The sequence below is a fragment of the Melanostigma gelatinosum genome (assembly GCF_949748355.1).
Source record: "Melanostigma gelatinosum genome assembly, chromosome: 4".
Taxonomy (NCBI): domain Eukaryota; kingdom Metazoa; phylum Chordata; class Actinopteri; order Perciformes; family Zoarcidae; genus Melanostigma; species Melanostigma gelatinosum.
This window is the reverse complement of record NC_136637.1, coordinates 22680126-22700623: the sequence shown is the minus strand read 5'-3', so window position 1 is coordinate 22700623 and position 20498 is coordinate 22680126. Positions and strand designations below refer to the sequence as shown.

The following is a 20498-nucleotide window of genomic DNA, read 5'->3' as shown; positions in this document are numbered from 1 at the left end:
TTGGTTATGTTCAGGGATAAAAAACACGACTTGATTAATTTGAGGAGCATTAATTCTTGACTTTGGAAATAAGTTCTCAGTCAGCGTTTTGTCGTCCTGATTCAAGGAGTTAGTTAGGATTGATACATGACTTTGATGTTTAAGTTTTAATCCGACATGAATAAAAAGGTCCTAGAAGTGCTTCTGTTGCTAGTGGCAACTGCTACTTATAGCAGCGTTCTACTTAAAGTTGATCGGTTATCTACTGGAGCATTATCTGTAGGCCATTTTGTGATCGTTGATGGGCTTCATCATCAAACGATGGACAAAGTTCCGCGTCTTTTGCTTTCCACACAAACTGTTCACCTGCTAACGTGAGTCGTCGATACAGATAGAAACCAGAACGCTTCTGATACCAGACTATTGTCCCGTTGCCTACGGACTCGGCATATGAATGCAGCTTATGTTTTAAGAGATCAGTTGTTTTGTAATTTCGTAGAATTCTTTTCAGTTTACTGCTGAGAATGATTGTAACTTTGATGATCCATTCCGATCAGTAATGGGTGAAGCCGAACGCAAACACAAGCAGAATGTGGAGTGAATGAAGGATGTGGTGTTGGAGCCGAGGGTGAAGAGGACCGCGAGAGGTTGAGGTAAGCTGATGAGAGTGAGAGCCTGGCTGGTGCGATCGCTCAGGATTATGGTGAACTGGTGAGGCAGGCAGGCAGAAAGGGGAGTCGGCGGAAAGCAGTCGTAGAGTAGCGATCCTGGAGACACGAGGAAAAAACCAACAACAGGACAAAGAGACAACTCGCATAACAGCGCAGCCAAAAACAAACTGCAACTGTAGTTGCAACAACTACTTGTGGGGAACTGAGTGAAGGAGCAGGGTTGATATACTGCAGAGGGATGAGCGCGATGGAAGACAGGTGGGTAATCAGAGGTAACTGGAAGCCAGGAGAGGAGCGCCACGCCCACACCACTCAGACACAAACACACACACACACGAGGGGGGGGGGGACACAAGGACAACCCAGAGTCACGGCTGACAAACTAATGACATCCAAGTCAGCCTCAGCTGTAGCCTACTTTGTGTTTAGCTAAAGTGGTAATGAGCAAATTACAGCATGCTGATGGTGAACATTATAGCTGCTTAGCGTCAGCATGTTAACGTTGCCTGAAGCCGGGCTCAGGAGTTTTAAAAACCTCGCGTTGGGTTTGTTTGGTTGAGGTTTTCGGGAAAGATTGTGGTGATAAACTGTTGGAAGGAAACAGGAAATCAGGTCGGCTGAGTCAGCGATGTCCTTACGGCCCCTTCTTAAAACCCTTTTAGCCCTTTCTGATTGGACTTGAGTTTCCTTTGAAAAAGGTTTTCTTTGTTTATCTGTTTTCTTTTGAACCTGATGATTTATGACTCGTCTAATTTATTTTTGCTGCTTTTGTGAAGAGCTTTTGAAAAGTGCTCTATAAATATTACAGATTGTTATCATCATTTTTATAAAATGCACTTGTCAGGCAAAGATTATTTTAGGCATTTGAACAAACAATAGTTTCTGTTTTTTCTTGTGAGGACACTTTCTGTGTTTCTCAAATTGTTGACCTGCTGCGAATGACAGACGAAATGGAATAATGTTTTATAATTAGTGTTGAAAGTCAGGGATTTGAGTATTTACATAAAATATACACGTTAACAAACAAAAACATAAAAAATGTACACATTTCCATTTAAATGCATATTAAAAAGGAATCAATTAAAAGTGTTTTTACACGTGAAACTCGAATCACAAAGTTTCTGGTCACTAAATGGACGACTTGGACATCATGTCTGTAACATGTTGTTATGAATAAATGATTCTATTCCAGAGCGGCTCCAGTGTGAGTGAGTTCAGTCAAATCCCGTCTCTTGAACACATTTGAAAGCGTGACAGTTGTTTGTTGTTGTGAAGGTCACATCAGTTCAACACAAACACGATCTACAATTCCATCATCAACTGCCATTTATTAGTATCAAACCACTGCTACAAAATCACATCAAACATGATGAAAATGGACTTGCATACGTGCTATACACAATGTAAGCTTTAAAGTAATTAAAGTACATGAATCAATATATATTTATATATATTATATATAGATATATCAATGCCACTTAAAGCCATATATATCATTCCAGTGATCTAGAGCCTATAAATGTACAACTACATCCCTGGTGGCTAACGGGCCTTCATACACATTTGAGTAAACATTTTTAATTCCAGACTGTTTTTCAGAACAATGATTGAAATAAAATAAAACAAATTTAAAAAAAAGAGCAATAAGTGTCCATAGAGAGAACTTTAGGATGTTCCCGTCAACCCTCATATTATTCATTCCAGTTGTTTTTGTAAAAAAAAGAGGAAAGAAAACAGTAAATATAAGTACATATATTCAATTTGCAGAACCAAACAAAAAGAAATGCTGTAACCTCGTTACCTTGAACTCTAGGTCACTCCATTGAAATACAACACTGAGGACACATATGATGAACTGGTGCTACAAAAGAACTGATTTGCTGCGTCTTTCAGTGTAAATAACACAACGTGTAATCTGCCTTTTGGGGGCATGACAACAAAAGAACTTGGATTACATTTACCGTCAGTCAAATGATGACATGCTCTCATTGGCAAACCCGTTCAATCCCTCACGAAAACTGACAATCGCCCCGGAGCTTGACGTGAAAACACTTTGGCGCCATAGAGAGACTTGGTTTAGAATAGATCGCTCGCTTTAAAAGCCAGGCAGGCATTATCTCAGGCTCTGCATCATCGGCTGGCAACTTCTTTTCCAGTTCAGTGGAAATAATGAGGGACAGGTTGACAAACACTTGATGCAACTTCTTTTTAGAATCGCATGTTTCCCTTCTACATTTGCAGTTGCCACACCATCAGTGGGAGTTCAAAGAAAATGGAGAGAAATTGATCAATATCTTTCGTACCAGATGAAATGTTTGAGAGAAAAGAAAAAGGCCGATTTCTTTTTTTAAAAGAGCATTTCCCAGAAAAGCAGAAAAGCTGCAAACATCCAGCATTGATGGTTAATTAAATCACAAAACACTGTAAAACATGATGTGCTGAGAGAACACAGGTTGAACATTTGTATTAGTTGCAATACAAAACGACTCATTGTCTTCATCAAAGCATGGCTGTCGTTTTTTTAAGACTGTAGACGCCACACGCAACATGTTGAATCACCTCCCTACATCGGCTTTTTATTGGCAACACAGTGGATGTGCTCCTACCAGCAGCGCTCCGGTGCGAGTGTCACAGCGGAGTTTTGTCGTGAGGTTATGTACAAAACAAACGCAAAATAATTCTTGCTGTTTGTTTCAACTCAAGCTGCGTGTGTTTTCACTGGAGCGGGGACATTTTTAGATGGTGTCAGGTACCGTTTGTCAATCACAGAGAAGATCAATCGACATGCCTTTCAAAGAGGTCCGTGCCCACGCGACAGAAGTGAAACAGTTTGACCTGATAAAAACCAGGATGAAGACAATTTCAACCCTGCCTCCTGTTCCCCAGAAGATAAATACACACGGCTACGCTTTACACGCATTAATCCTAATTATTGTAATTTTAACGACATTCAACTGTTCATAATTCATTTGTTGCCTGTGTTACGGGGTCAGAATGATTGTGACACTAAATTAGTGCTGTAGTTTGCTTCCATGTTAACACAGAGAATGTTTAGTTCATGTCAGAGTCAATTTTGTGAAAACTGTCAGCGAGCAGTCAGCCTAAAATACTGGAGCATTAATGCTCTATATGAGAGTTGGTTGTGATTGATAAAACACTTTAAAGGCACATTCAGTACAGCGCTTATCCCCTCCAAAACTCAGCTGTTGTTTCATAAATCCACACTTGTATTAAAGGCAACAGAACATGATGATTCTGATGCATCGGGATTAGAGGAGGGCGCTTTGAAATGGACAATTTGAAAATTCAGAGAGGGGAATGTGGGGTGGTAATAATACGCACATGCATGAATTTTTTAAATCCTCTTATCTTAAATTTAAAAATGGAGAGATTTTTCCCCCTCCGCTGTCAGCTGGGAGCAGGAGGCGAGGCAGTGATCTCTGCAGGTGGGTGGCGTGACCTCTTTTCAGCTTGTACATCAAAATGACTTTTTCCACTGAACTTTTATGAGGTAGGTCGCACAACCGTGGATTTTTTTCGTCAAGAGTGTGTATTCAGGTCAGAGGATACTTTATAGCCTTGTGCTGTTGTGGGAAAAAAGGGTAAAATCGGCCCCTGATGTGTTATGGGACTGAATGTGCAGTGATTTATGTTGGTATGTATCTCCAGATCCTGGGCAACTCACTCCCGTTAGTGATGAGGATGCAGTGCAAATGGTGGTTAATCCTGAGGCTTCTGGCCATCTGGGCTCAGGAGGATTTATGTAGTGTTTGATGGCAGAAGGGAGAGGATCAAATGTGCATGATACAGCAAAATTAAGATGACTCAATTATTCAGGCAACACTGTACAAACAGACTGATATTTCCCTCGTGCCTCTGAAGCCTGGAGAAAGGTCCCAGCAGTGCTTCACCAGGGTTTAGCGCCCAAAACACACCAGAGCAGCGGCAGTGTGTGGCCAAAGTAAAAGGTGAGAATAGTGAAGACTTTCAGCCGCGAAGTCGGACCAGAGAGTAAACAGAGTGACGTGTTGACCTATGTTACGAAGAATTCCACCTCTCGCCTGAAACACACACCTCCCGGCCGCAGAAAAAATGAAATTTTGCAACGAGCCGCACTTTGCTGCTGCCCGGTGTGCTTCGGTGTAACCGTGCCGCCTGCTCATCAGTATTCAACTTGAAGTCCACTTTGAAAAACTTGATAATTAATCTCTGCAAAAGCCGACCGATTTACTGTTGCTCACCTAAAATAACTTTCTCATTATTCCAACCATGAATATAAAGAGTAGAACTGTATTTAGTGGTGATCCGGATTAAAGTGATCAAAATATTAGCGGTGATGTGAATGTAACTGAGCGAGTATTATTCAATGACCATCTGCTGGCTTGAGCTGCACGCTGTAGCTCCACTGCCGTCGAGCTACAGCGTACCAGGCTGGACATGGATGTAAGATTGTTTATTGATCAACAGACTCATTACGTAGCTGATCCTCCTGCAATGTCGTTGATACGTTTAAAAAAAAAAGAAGCTAAATGTTACAGAGTGGTGTTGTTTTTTAACGGCCCATATTTCATTTTGTAGAAACACAAAACAAACATCAATATACAACTTATACGATCTAAAAATGAGACTTTTTGTTTCTGCTCTTGAGTGTTCAGGGGGAACGTCGGGTGCAGGGAGACTGGAATGACGAGGTGGTATTTTAGTGACAACCCCTTTGAGTGCTCATTAACTCAGATGTGGGTTTATATTGTAACATGAAGACTTTTATTGCAAATAATAGTGATTCGATAAAAGGGACTTGTTAATACCATTATTCAAAAAGAATCAACATCCAGTACATTTCATACGTATATGAATACTAGCATGGTCTTGACTGCTTAAGACAAGCAACCAACAGAACTCCACCGTGTGCCACAATAATCAATATGACTCGGAATAGCAGATGATTCTTCAACAGAAGTTGATTCAAATAAACCACAAACAAACATCACCGGCTCGTCTCTAAGAGGTATGTATTTTTAGACCAGGTTTAAGAACCAAATGTTTTGGGAAAAAAACTGCTTCCATTCATAAAAAGTATGAATATCTGTATAATGGCCACCTTAAAAACCACAGGTTAACTTTGACATGCAGCACAACCATACTCTCTGCACATCGTCAAACACGCAAGTGTGTGAAAACTATGACTACACACTGGCTCTAAAGATCAAAAGGTATCTCTATGTTCTCCAAATATACACACATTGATTCTGTTCTATAATACTGTTACTCTCCATTTCAAAAAGTAGGTAATTTGATTGCAAACATTGTTCTTTTTAATGTACTCGTCTGACAAAAAAGCAACAACAGTCATGGCATCTAAATGAACCCGACAACATTATAAACTATGCCATACTGTACCTCATTCAAAGAAATGTCACATATCCAGTTTTACATGTTTCAAATGTAAATTTTTTTTATACATTGTTTTCATAAAGGAAGAGAATAAATATACGTCTGACCCATTTTCATTATACCTTAACATTTAAACAAGATCATAATGGTGCAGTATTTTCATAATTTGAAAAACAAGCTGATAAGAATTTCAGAACAAATAATAAAATAAAAAAAAATTGTTTGGCAGACCGTAAAACAAATCACCACGAAACGTAAAAGTAACAACAGTGTTTGTGCTTTAAGTCTTTGAACTGCGATGGCTATTTCTCTATAGGTTTTGCAGTTACAAGTTCCTGTGAAAATACTGCGTGAACTGTTAGTCCCTCGACTGCGGGGGCAAAATATATAACACGATCCAACCTGCAAACGTGTCAACCTGTACGACAAACACTGCATTTGTATCAGATGCAACTGGCTTATTTGAAAATACCTGCAGGAGCCATAAGTTGAGAAATTTAGTTTTTTTTACTGAGTATGCTGCCTAATTAGAAAGATTAGTGCTACTGGTTTACACACATTCAATAAGCAGTATCTTATTGAGAGTTTCTGGAAGTGTCCTTCTAATAGGAGGTTCGTTTGATGTCTGTGGTACTATTAAGGCATTACAGTACAGTATCTCTCTTTACACCATGAATTGAAGATACTTGAGGATGAATATGCCATGTCATAAAGCAAACCTTTACAATAGTTTTTTTTTCTTTTTAAGCCTTGATATGGTTGATTTCAGTGACCAAAAAGCCACATGTTCTCCTATTAAACTACCTCATGGTTTAATTTATTCTCTGCTGGACATTCACTGACCTTGTGGATACGGATCAGGTGTGTGAATACAAAAGGACTTTCATCTTGGAGGAGCAGTTAGCACCGTAGGCCATGTTTGTAGAGATGAGCATGTTCGTAAGCTTCGGTTCGTATTCCGTTGTTCTTAATTTACACGAGTAGAACTCATTGGAGGCAAAGCAGGTTCCCTTATTTGTACTTTTTTTTTTTTGTACATCCTAAATGTTGGTGCAGTTGCCAGAAATCTTAAGTCGATGAACGTTGGCTCTCTGGATGCCCTTTGTTTGTTAACCGGTGCAATGAAGTAAATATATGTACTGTAAAAGAGACTGTAATATATTTAAGCATTGAACTATTTGTAAAGAAAAGCAGGGGAATATCGTACCGCGCTGCAGAATGCTGCTTTCCCAGAGTCCATTCTTTCAGTGTCGTGCCAAAAGTTGAAGCCAAAAAGTTGAAGCGACCTACAGAGCGCCGCTGTGGGTTTTCAGCTCGTTGATGATCAGGAGGTTCACAACAAATCCAGAGGCAAAAGTCTCTGCTCAGACGCCCACGGGAGGTGGCGTGTTTAAAAGAACTGCATCTGTCGGGATAAAAGCGTACAACAGTTGAACATGGGCTCTGCTTTTTCTTCTCAGCTGTTAACAGCTTGTTGTGACATTCACGTATGTGGACTCTCCGGAAAGGAAAAGTGTGGAGTATATACTGCGGTATTTATACTTTCAAGAAAAATGTAAACATAGGGCAGCGATGTTCCTCCCTTCATACTGTACAAAGTCATGAACTGTGTTAATGTTCTTGGTCAAATGAGAAAAGCTGGTCCCACTTTAAAACAAAAAAGCCTACTCTATATTAAAATATAAAGATACAATACAGTATACTTTGCTACTTTGACGGCTGCCTGATCAAATCTGTTAGGCAGGCATAGTAACTGACGGACCCATTTCAGAAGACAACAACGCACACCTTCAACACTGTTCATCCATCTATTGAGTAATCGTGATGATGCAGGTCCTGAAAAAACTCTGCCGTTATATTCTTTTGATTTTTTTCTGTTTTTTTTCTTCCTCTTATTTTTTTTAAGCACACTCCACAATCTGAATTTGTATTGTTAGGAATCTAAATGTCTTCGACGACCCAAAATACATTCAATACAACATTGGTATGTTCATTCTGTGTACTGAGAGACTTGGCACAATTGCTTCTTTTTAGCCATGTACAAAAACAGGATGGAAATGTCAATTTTGCGCCGTCGCCTTCCAAAGAGAGAGAGGGGGGGGGGGGTTGATATGACTGAAGGTGGGGTGGGGCTGGGTGGGGGTGAGCACTGATTCACAAGATGGTCGATCAATCAGAACAGAAGAGAGGAAATAATAAGAATAATAAGAATAAAAAAACATCATAGTATTTACATGACAGAAATTTCACCAAAAAAAGCAAAGAAAGAAAATCTCCCCACACAAAGTTACGCTGATTATTTCCCCCATCACGGCCTTTCAACAAACTGTACCAGATTGGATTCCAGCCTCCAGCAATGTCAAATAGGATTCATAAATGCTCTCGACAGTCATTGTGTCCGGACCCTCGGCTAGTACATGCTGATGAAGTAGGAGAGAGCCAGGACCAGGTATTGGCAGGCCAGCGGGACGTGCGCGTTCCCTGTGCTCCCATAGGGTGCAGTGTTGGGCGCTGTGGGCGGGAAACAAGAGAAGCGCTGATTAGTTGTGATTGCATTTTTCACCATTTGAAAAAAAACATCATGCGGAGTAAAAAGTACAATGTTATCTCTCTGAAATGTGGTGGAGTCGAGGTCTGAAGCAGCATTAAATGAACAACTAAAGCAAAAGCCCAGACAAGATGAGCGTCTTCCCTGCAGGGGTGCTGCGGTTGAAGTGAACCATGACAGATAAACAGGTTAAATCCATCGTTTACCACCAGCTATACAGGCAACGAGGTCCCCAGTTCACCCGTACGGGAGACTTAGCAGCCACGGTGCTGCGTTGTTGTGGACACAAGCAGCTACTTCCCCAGTACGTTTTCTTTAGTTCAGCTTCGAGGTTGTCAGCTGCTTGTCTGCCTCGTGTCGTCTGTCAGAGTTTCTGCCAGTGCATCACAAGCCCAAGCAAAACGTCAGCGAGTGTTTGGTTGAGAGAGAAAGCGTGTATGTTACTGTAAGTATGAGGTTAGCAGTATCGTTGTAGCTCCCAAGCCAAGCTGCTGATTGAAACCAAGGGAGTTAGTCCCAAAGTTAGCCACAACTCAGGCTCAGGCTCACTTAAGGTGGGATGACTTTTAAGGTGGACCAGCTATTCTCCCGACAAGACGCTCCACTGAGTTATTATGCTGAGCTTGTTAAACGGTTAAACGGTTAATTAACCCCAAAACTCTGTGACTTCAGATTCTAATATTCTAAAACGCTTTTTTTGCAATCTCATCTCTTTCTAGTTGGTGTCAAAACACGTCTTTCATTTTCGTGGTACAAAAGAAAGTCATCAGCGGGGAGAGGAGAATAAATGAGGATGACAAAAGGTGTGTTTCTTCACATTCCTATCCGAGGCAGCTTTGTTTTGGGCTGTTTGTGTTTCTCTGACCAGGAGACAGCCACAGTGATATGAACAGGTATCTCTGGAGAGCTGCGTCAGGCGGACAGCGAGGGAGGGGGGGGGGGCAGCCTTCCATTTGGAGGGGCTACTCCAGCCTCCTCAACACAGACACACTCTTTTAGTTTGTAGCTTAATAAAGCACACCTCACGGGTCACGAAACATGTTCTACCTCAGCAGACACACACTCACACCTGCATGTACGGGTCCACATGCACGTCTGTGCAAGAACACACACACACACACACACACACACGCACAGTACGGCAGTGCAAACAGGCTCTGCTCTACCAGGGGAATCATGTGGTGCACAGCCCATATCAGCAGGGTGCCTGTCTTTACACAGACATATAATTAGTTCACAATGTAACTCCTCTGATGTGGACCTCACGTTGCACAAACACACCGAGCAAAGCGAACAACAAAAATATCCACACACGCATACTGTGTGCGCACACGCATGCAATCACGAACAAGAAGCAACTCGGAGTTACACGCGGTTGATTGTTATCCCACTGTGTTGTTGTTATTGTGTCCCGGGTATTTATTCAACAAGGCGGTTGTCATTAGCGTGGCGTACCGTATGGCTGTTGGCGTGTTAAAATAAATACAATGATGCACAGATTGATCCTGACATAATAGCTTGTTGGAGAGACACACATTATCACCTGACACGGCAGCGCGTTCACCCGACATTTCCAAGCATTATGTTGGTACTGAAGTTGTTTACCTATTAGAGTGAAAACTACAGCTTCGCTGACAGATGGAAAAGGGGGGGAAAAAAAAGAAGCGGTGAACAGAGGAGCACAAATGGGTACAAATTTTGATGATGTGTGTGTGTTAGATGCATGGCTGGCCTGTGTAAACTACGCCCCCCCCCCTCCCTTCCCTTTCTATCTTTGTCTCCTCTTTCTACCTCACTCACTCTCTTTGTATCTCTCTCTCTCTCTCTCTCTCCCTCTAAAGTACAGGATAATGACACAGTTTTCCTGGGCTGTGAGAGCGAGCCGAGAAATGGTAACCATAGCAACAGCTCCTGTCCTGCTCATCCGGCCCACAGAGTGCATTTAGGTTTTAGGTTGTGTGTGTGTGTGTCTGTGTGTGTGGTGGGAGGCGGAATAGGCAAATGTCACTATTTCCCTTCTTCAGTTCCTCATCAGATCATCGGTGGTGTTTCTGTCGGAGTAAATGCTGCAGTCATCACGTTAATATCGTGATATCAAGCAGCTCGGAAGGTAATTATTGGATTGTTATGAGCTGTTGACAGTACTTCAGGAGGGGAAGTGTTAAGTGAGTTTGGGGGATCGTCCGTGTAACCGGGTTCCTGCCTCCTCGCGGTGTTTGATTTTGGGCTTGTTTAATATCGCCCCATGTCACTGCGAAAAGCAGCGGCCTCCATTGTTTTGACTGTGTGGGTTGTAACTTGCCATTTTAATTAACTCCCCAACCAGGAACTGCCTGCAACACCATTAGTCTGCTTTTTAACATGAAGGGAATAAGGAAGGGGAAAGAGACGGAGAGAAAGCGAGCGCAAATTAAAGACAGATACGGGGGGAGAAGAAGGGGGGAATCAAAAGGAAGAGAGAGAGAGAGAGAGCTGGGGAAAGAAGACAACGATTGAAAGGAGTGCGAGAGCGAAGCTGCAGCAGTGGACAGGAGACAGAGGAAGAGGGGGGGGGGCTCTGACTGAACTCTACCTCTTTTGGGTTTGAATTTAATTGGCGTGTACATCAGCACCGAGCGACATGAAGTACCAGAAGCCCAGACAATATATCATCGAGAAACCAACAGTGTCAGGATGCGCAAACGCCAGGAAGACAAGCAGCGCTCCAAAGGGAGAGGAGGGGAGGAGATAAGTGGAGATGAAAGCGATACGCTTCAATTACTGTTTTGCAACTGAATTGAAATGAAAAACTAAAGCCTCCCCAGCTCTAGCCAGAGTCATATGAAAATAACAATCCCTGGTTCTCTCCTCTGATTCTGGCCTGAAGCCATCAGCTTTAAATCTCTCTCTCTCTCTCTCTCATCCTTCTTCCCTGCCCCTTCCCACCCAAATGTCCATCGACAGCAGTTTTGTCACCCACATATCATATGCACAACAAATGCTGAGGCCCTGAACCGCGGCCACTGTTGACACAGATAATGAATCGTACTGAAATATGCAACAGTGACACTATGAACAGTGAAATATGCAACAGTGCGATAATAGCGTGAGCTCCTCTCCCTGCCTCTTGTCAACACGCTGGGTCTGTAAGGTTTGCGCTCCATTCAGAAGTCCTCAACCTTATGTTTGCTTGTTCAATACATGCTCCACAGCGGACACCTGAAAACGCGAACAAAAGAAAGAAGAGTAGAACAGAATCTGCCATGTTTTTTTTCCGAGTTGGATGAAATACTCAGAGTCGTTATTTTGTTGTTGAGCTGAACGAGACATCCGTGGAGTTGGTTGTATCCTGTCACGAGGGACGTAGAGGCTGCAGCCAGCTATAGCAGCATCCCAAGCCCCCCGAGGACAAGGCTTCAGAGATGGGCTGTGAAGCAGGGGGGTGGGGGAGGGGTTCAGTGTCCTTGACCATCAATCAGTGGCCTTAGGTTCACAGCAACCGCCAAGGGCGTCTTTAACACAGTGCAGCGCAAACTAAAAGCAGGCTGTTGTTTTCTTGAAAGAAGAACGGCGCTGGTGCTCAGTAAAGAGTATAAATGGAATATCATACAACGCTCACGACATTTGATGAGGGGATGCCGCACCTTCAAAGAATGAGCTGCGCTCCGCCGTCTCTTCAATGCTCTCACACTCTCGGTGTGCGAGCATTTTACAGAAGGCGATCAAGACATTTTCCATGCTTTACCTCACTTCAATCCACTGACGGTGAAATACGCTCATCCGCTCCGCCACTCGTCCCGTACCCTCTTGCCTGTAGCAGCCTGCCATATTGAGTTGCTGCACAATTGACTTGCCGAGCCATCAGCTCATTCATCCGTTTCTCTCTCCATTCCTGCCGTTCCTGTACGAGCAAAGTGTCCATCATGACCAGATATGATGTTCAGAACTCATCACCTTCGTCTCCCGCTATGATCATCACATACTGCTGCTCCACAGAGTCCTCATTCACACGGACCTTCGAGCTCATTAGCCCGACCAATCATTTGCATTAGTGCTAGCAATGAAAAGCCTCCATTAATAAGATGGCCTTCAGAGATCACTTACCGCCCTCCGCCTCCCAGCACTGCCATATCCTCATCCCACCCCCTCCATTCTGCCTGTCTATGCTCCACATCATAGTACCTGCCGGTTATCAACACCCAGCAGAATGATTTTTCGGGCTGGAGCCCGGCCTCTAATAGCTCCTCTCAGCATCCGTATCTAACTGGAGAGTGAATGCGTTCGAGAGACGGGTCACCTGATAGCTTGCTGAGTGAGCCGAGGCCTCTCGATTGCAGGCAGGCTTGGGCCTCCGGCTTGACTTAATCAACGCCTCTGTGGGATATCTGGACACGTAAGAGAGCCCTCAGCACGGCGTGAGCTGGGGGGAAGGAATCCCAAAAGAGAAGACATTTCCGACGTTCTCCACACAGACACCGCTCCTTTTCATTGTTGATCGACTTCTTTCTTTAACAGTCTCTCTTTCCCTCCTCCTCCTCCAGAAAGTGTGCTCTGTGTCTTGCTTTTATTTGAACTGAATGGTGACGGTATGAGTCTGGCATCCAAAATTCAGAGTGACCTACACGTATGTTTATTACACCTTTCAATTCAAGGACGTACCTTATGCAGGGAATCAATGAGCTTGCAAATGATGTACTTTATATGCACGCCTGATGGACGAATCTCCATTTTTCAAATGTTTTATGAATTTTCCCTTGTAGGTTTCTTTCTCTTCTCTTTTCTAAATTTAGAGGGTAAATCCACATCAGCACATTCTGGGAATAAACAAAGACACGCTGTACAGTGTGGATTGATACTTTAAGCGAGCGTTTTTAATTACAGCATTTCCAAAAGCATAATTACTCCATGACTTTGGCTGCTCCCGCTAAATCTGTTTAATGTTCGAGGCTTAATAAAATGCACGGGGACGCAAACAAATGGAGTCAGCATGTAGCAAATTCATGCAGCCCTACTTTCCCTTCCTCTCTGTCTCTTTAATAATCTCCCTCTCATATTTGAGTCTCTCACGCCCACGATCTCTCATAACTCCCAACGCCCCTGTCTCTCTCTCTCTCTCTCTCTCTCTCTCTCTCTCTCTCTCTCTCTCTCTCTTTTGAATGCTTATCAGGGTTTTATTTCTGTTGCGAGGCCCAAGGATTTTGCTGAGTCAGCCCGATGCTTAGCTTCTGCAGCCCTGTGATGACAGCGGCGGTCTGGCCAGTTATGAGAAACGTCTTACGTCAGACCGACGCTACTTGCATCTCCAAGAGCTGCTCCATCGATACAGCCCGATAACATCTGATCTCCAACCAGGAGGCTGCCCTCTCTTCCTGCCCTTTCCTTTCTGCTCCGCCCTTCTCCTTCGCCTGTAGCGTCCTAAAATAGCAATGCACTGCTATGTATGTAGGATTATGATAAGACAGCTCCCTTTTATCAATTTCCATTATGGTGCTGATAACACAGCAGGCCTGAATGTTGAGGGTTAAGTGCATTTTCTTCTTGATGGATATAAGATAGCTTTATCACGGCAGACTGCCTGGTTATCACAGCTCACCTGGGGCTACTCGGATCTGACTGGAATTTGCTCATGCTGAGCATCTCTGTACGAGCACACAAGCTGCAGCTCAGATGGTCAAACTGTATACAGAGCAATCCATATTTTCTGTTACATATTTACCAACCCTGAGCTGTGAATTGATTTCTCTCAGATCAATTCAGTGGTTTACAGAAATTGTTCGACCAAAAAGGGCCAAATCAATTGCCAAGTGATTAGCATGTGCAGTGGATTATTTCTAGCCGAGGCGCTTCGCAAGACTTGAGGCTGCGAGGAGAAGAGGCACATTTCAATGGAGGCACACGCCATATGTTTTACGTTAATTATTGCCAGCTCAAAGTCTGCTTTAGACAGTGTACGCCCATAGGCTGTGTGAGTGTCACACATGAAATATTCCTTTATTACGCCGAGACAAAACCCGAGGCAGTGAATGCACTCCAGTCGCTACTCCCCACCTTGTTGCTGACGCCTGCGGGAGGTTGAGATACCATTGATCCAGCAGGGCATTTCATACAGCAGTCTGAGACACTGCAGGTCAGGCTCTCTCTCTCTCTCTCTCTCTCTCTCTCTCTCTCTCTCTCTCTCTCTCTCTCTCTCTCTCTCTCTCTCTCTCTCTCTCTCTCTCTCTCTCTCTCTCTCTCTCTCTCTCTCTCTCTCTCTCTCTCTCTCTCTCTCTCTCTCTCTGGGAGATTGCATTCTGGAATGAGAATGAGTCCCCTTTTTATACTGAAACCAGAAGACTAATTGTGGTGTTGAGGCTTTTTGTCTGTGTGATCACTGCAGACGAGAGGAATGCAACATGAAGGATCCAGCTCACTGAAGGTACGATTTAAAGCATGACGGGTAGGTCTCCTGTTACTGTTCTGCAAACAACACAAGAAAAGTAGTGCATGTGCTCGGGCAGTGGTGGAAGATGAAGTTTATTGTATGGATTTTCTTTTTGGTTTCTAAAACTACCATCCTCTCCTGCATGGAGAGCCATTTGCCGTTCACTGCGTTTGGTTGTTTCACTTTAACAGCAAACTAACTTCTTCTTCTTTGAGTTCTAATGGCGGTTGACAAACCAGTGCATGGGCTCATTAGAGCCACCTACTGGACAGGAGATCGGTAGAAAAAAACAGCAACTAAATTATTTAATACTGTTGCTTTTAAAAAATGATCAGACTCTGTACCTAATCAACGTAATATTGTGTTTTTCATCAATCAACCCTTTACTAAGCCCCGACCCCACTGCTGCTCCATCAATCTGTCAGAGCTACAATGGAGCCCACACTGTCACTAACCGCACCCCCTGAATAAATATTATTTATTATTGATAAAACAAAAAGCAATTTCCGAGAGAAGCAGAAGGGTCCACAATGTGCGTTTGAATGATGTATCCAGGATGTCACACTGAGTCAGGGTACAGGGTTCATTTCAACCAAACCAGAGTTGGTGATTATTGGAAGTGTGAAGAATCTTGGTGATGGTGGGTGGCTCATGCTAATTAATGATGTGCTAACACACTCTGCTAATGTCAGCTCCACAGGTTCTTACGTAGAAACAACGTTGTACAAACATTTTCTTGCGACCTCTTGGGGCAACGAGTATCACTATTACACAACGTTGAACCAAGACTTGCTCGAAATCAACAAAATCCAAAAATGGATTGCATGGAGGCTTGTAAAACGAGCAGAAATTGAAACCCAACATCAATTCCTGGCAGTTGCTTGTAGTTTTCTGGACTGCCTACAAATCACTGTGACCAGTCGTAAATCTGCCCTTCCTCTGCAATTTACCGTGCTGCTGACTGATGACATGCCCTCTTTTAATGAAGTGCACTATTTTCCCTTGTCGCTGACAACAGAGCAGATGGATTCATATTTAGATACAGTATTAATCACCAAGTTGACTCGCTGCTCTCGTGACAGTGAGCGTACCGGAAATATCAGTTCAATTACATTGTATTGATTCCAATAAAGGCAATTATGGCAAAATGTAAAAGGGTCAGAGAGTAACCATGTAATGGAGCTAATGATGTCTGTCTAGCAATAATGAGCAAAGTTCCAACAGAAACAATAAAAAAAGTTGTTTTAATGGTGAATAAGACCCAGAATCCAATCACTGGGCTACTCTATCATTGTTCATTTGTCCTGCATAATGTGTGAGGAAAAGAGTAAGGATGTTATACATGCAACACATACAGCATGCTGGAAAATAATTTCCACGTAAGCTAGAAATATGTCAAAGCAACAACAAAATCACTCTGACTCTTTACAAAACCCTTCTCCAGATATAATTGCATACTTGCTGAACCGACAGCGAGAGTTTGACCACAGATTGTGCAAGGTAACAAATACCAATTCATTCAAACACACTTTCCTCCTATGATTCATCACGACTGCCTCGCTCGAGTCAGACAGTGTTCAGCTACATGTACAATGTAATTGAATAACATTTCACACTCAAATCAGCATTCGTCAATCTGGAGACTTACAACATCTCCAGAAGGCTCCAGGTGTCAGTTCACCACGGCTATGATACGGCTGGTGACAAATCCCACGAACAGACCGCATCCTAACGCGTATTTGATTGTCTCGCAATCCTTTCCGACTCCCCCGGCCTGTCTGTGGCACGCAGCACGAACTCCACTGGTTCCTACTGAAGACGTGAATCCATAAAGTGGCTCACAAATATGTTTGATTTTTCCTCAATACACTTTTTGGCAAACTTTCCTCAAAAAAGAGAAAACACATTTGGTTCTCTAGAGAGTATTTAGGTAACTGACTCAAAATCAACGCAGTGCACATTGTAATGAAGGAACATGTTACACAATGCAGAAAGTTGGCTCATTAATGTGTTTTTTGGAAAACAATGGAGCTCCAGACTTATTCATCAAAAATGACACTTTCTTTCTCAACATTTTTACATGTTGCAACACTTTATGGATGCATGTTTGTGGTTAAATTCCTTGACAGAATATATCTCACGGAAAGGCGTATGAATAGCACGACATTTCTAACATTTCCATGTGTCAAACAGCAAGAAATGCGTTGTTATTGCATGATAAATAAGAGCTAAGAGCTAGCTGGAATACATACAAAGTAGATGGTTAATAAACCACCCAAGAATATTGTTGGGGGTTGTTTATGAATCCCTCCTTTTTGTCTGGTTTGGTCCAACTTGTAACAAAGAAAAGGGGTTTTTAGTCCACTCAAAACCCATAACGATCAGTCAAATGTCAACAAAAAAAGCACAACAACCACATTTAGTGGCAGATATATAAAAGCAATGCAAATGACCAATCGTGGAAGTGGGGAATATCTCTCTGACTCTGATCTGTCCTCGGATTGCTTGCTGTTCAAGTGAAAGGGACGTGGGCCCCTTTCCAGTCTGTTTTGGCTGTTTCATGTTGGGACACAGATCTGTGGCTGAAGGCCCACCGGGAGCCACCCACCATCACCAAGATCTCCCCACGCTACATGGTATTATGAATAACAATTGTAAAGCAAAATGGTCTCATCCGCTCGTCTCCTTTCGAATGTGCTCAGGCAAAAGCGCCCGGGATTCTCCAGTGCTAATTAACAGTGTCAACGGTGACAGGACTCTGGCTTGCGAGGAGCTCAGCCCATTGATTGTTTCAAACACATTACTGTATTCCAGCAGGAAGGGGGGGCGGGGGGAGAGAGGGGGGGACTTGAATTTAAAAAATGGCCGTTTATCACTTCAGAGACCTATAATGCCTTGGTGTATTGTGTCCCCGAAATTATTTTGCCAAAGGCATCTCTCAGCGTGTTCATTGACCTTTCTTCGTCATTAGTGAATGTAAAGAGGGTGGATCCTTGTCAAAAGCCTTGAATAACTCATCAGCTGCAAGGCCGGGGGAATATTAAAGGGTTAATGGTTTCTTTTCGGGGTCTTCGAGGCTTTACCCTTAAGCACTTGCATTTCAATTCCTCCGTTGCTTGAGAGGAGCTGAAGAGGGCAGCGAGGGAGCGGAGAAGGCACTGAGCTATGCAGGATGCATACAATTGTTTGTGCGTGTGCCTGAGTGTGTGCGTGAAGAAGTGTATCATCAACAGTCAGCAACAACACTCCAGCCATCAAGCACTAATGCGCGCTCACACACACACACACACACACACACACTACTACCACCACCAATACTCATAAGCATGTAAGTGCTTATTCAGTACGTGTGTTTGCATGTGTGTGTACGAGTACTGCACTCTTTATTAGGCCCGAGGGGAGTGTATCACACATGGCAAAACCAATCCAACTTGCATTGAGAGCCTTTAGTATTAAGCAGAGCGCTGCCCGCTCTTTAGCGACGCCAAACAGCTTGGAAATGGAACAGATAGAACTAACCTTATTCAACGGCCAGACACCCAAGCCATTCCCGCAACGAGAATGTCATTTCTGAATGTCACGACCTTTTCTAACCGCGTTTAAAAACCTCCAAGGTCTTCAAGGTGCGGTTTGTCAATAAAAAGATTTCGAAGACTCGCGAGGAGCCGTAAACGGAGAGAAAGGCGATATGCATACGCTCCGCTTCTAATAGGTGGTGTATTGCAGATACTGTCATCCGCAGTTGGGCTGATTGAGAGGTTTTTCTTGAGGCTCGTGACAGTGGTGTGTGTGTGTGTGTGTGTGTGTGTGTAAGTGTATGTGCTAGATGCATTTAAGTGCAAGACCACACAGCTTTAATAGCATAAATACAAGAGAAATGAAAAGAGAGAAAAATGCTTTAGGGGTACCTGAGTGTGTCAGCATGATTTAGTGTGTGTGTGTGTTTGTTCCATTTAGTGGGTGATGGGAAATGTGGACTGATTTAAGGTTAGGGGGAAATTGTCGAGAGGAGCAGCTCTCTCTGTTCTGGCGTCTTAGAGATAATTGTCTGGCAGAGTAAAACAACACTGTGCTGCAGCACTGCTGCACCCAGCAAAGAGCTCATTCTGAGAGGGCGACGGGGCGACGCTGAAGACATCAAACTTGACAGAAGAAGTAGGGAACGATTCAAAGGAAGGGTGTCTGGGGTGTGATTTGAGAGACCGGAGATAAAAACCGTGGCTGTGCCATCAGGAGAGCACATATGGAACCACACAATCAATATCACACTGTTTTAAAAAGTGACACAAGTGCAGGAAGTCAACAGGATTCAGTTATAAATCTCTGTGGACAAACGCTACTGAAGAACACCACTCGTGATTCCTGCTATCACATCTTTTCTCTCAGTATGCTCTTGCATACAAAGTGGAGAATTTGTTGTGCTGGTTGTGTACTGGCTGTTGTGATTAAGAGGAGCTCGAAATTCTGTTTCAGACAAAGCTGGATGAAATGCAAATCAGGAGTCAATGCAGCCACGTCTCTGATGACTGACAGGCATTTCCATAAGTGGGAGTTAAAGTTCAATGGAGGGAGCGAGCTCAGGAGAGCCCTGTACAAATCAGCTGACTGGACTCTGTTTAACACATTCTGGTATTGAATGCACCTTCATGCATTTTTTATAGGCATATTATAACTGATCCCAAATTGCATATGGTTGTATGGATAATACATTACTTTAAGCCATACTATGAAGTAACTAAAATGAACTAAAATGTTATAATCGGTTCATAACACATGTTTACATGTACTTTATTTATCAACAATTATTACCTCGCCTGTGAAAGACATATTTCATTGTAATATGTTTGTGTTTTACACAGTTTCATTATCTGTTTTTATATAATTCTCCACTTATTGGTGCCCATATTTTCTATTGTCTCACCATCAAATCGCAAAGCCGCATAGTTATTGACATGGATCAAATATTAGGTTGTTGTTGTTTTTTTGCAACAGCGAATTTACTTTATTTTTTATATACTTTGTAAACTTACAGTGGGGTAAAATGATTCAGCAACAGATTTGAACAATAATGACAGCAGCTTAAATGCATCCTTATATCGTTATGTCTGTATGTTTGATTTATCCAAGAAACAAATCCTTGAATATTAATTTCTGTGCATATTTGGGAGGCAAAGGGGTTAGTTAACGGTTGCTTTTGGAGTCAGTGGGCACAGTATCTTTACTCCTCAGGCATCATACTGTCAGTTTCAGTCAGGGTTTGTTTAGAACGGGCAAACTAATTACTGTGTAATTCCCAACACTTATCATGGAGTGACATACAGGCACCCCGTCCCTCTGAGATTCAAAGACATGTGATGGGTGGGTAGAATTCCTGCAGTTCAAGTACTATCAGGATGGCTGGCAACAAAGACTCAACCCCTCTGGCACGATCACATGAAAGACCAGTAATCTGTTGGCAGCCAGCTGTCATATATGAATACATATGAAACCACACAACAAGCTGCCC

At 43.0% G+C, this 20498-nt stretch overlaps 1 protein-coding gene across 2 annotated transcripts in view; it reads right to left on the bottom strand.

The window, feature by feature from the left end:
* Nucleotides 1-1958: 1958 nt before the first annotated feature.
* The window catches only part of negr1 (neuronal growth regulator 1), a 134884-nt gene continuing 116344 nt past the window's right edge, over nucleotides 1959-20498 (bottom strand). For both annotated transcript variants that reach the window (XM_079267813.1, XM_079267814.1), the window contains one exon: nucleotides 1959-8555. In XM_079267813.1, the coding sequence (XP_079123939.1) occupies nucleotides 8455-8555 (101 nt within the window). In that variant the 3' untranslated portion in view covers nucleotides 1959-8454. The remainder of the gene's footprint in view (nucleotides 8556-20498) is intronic.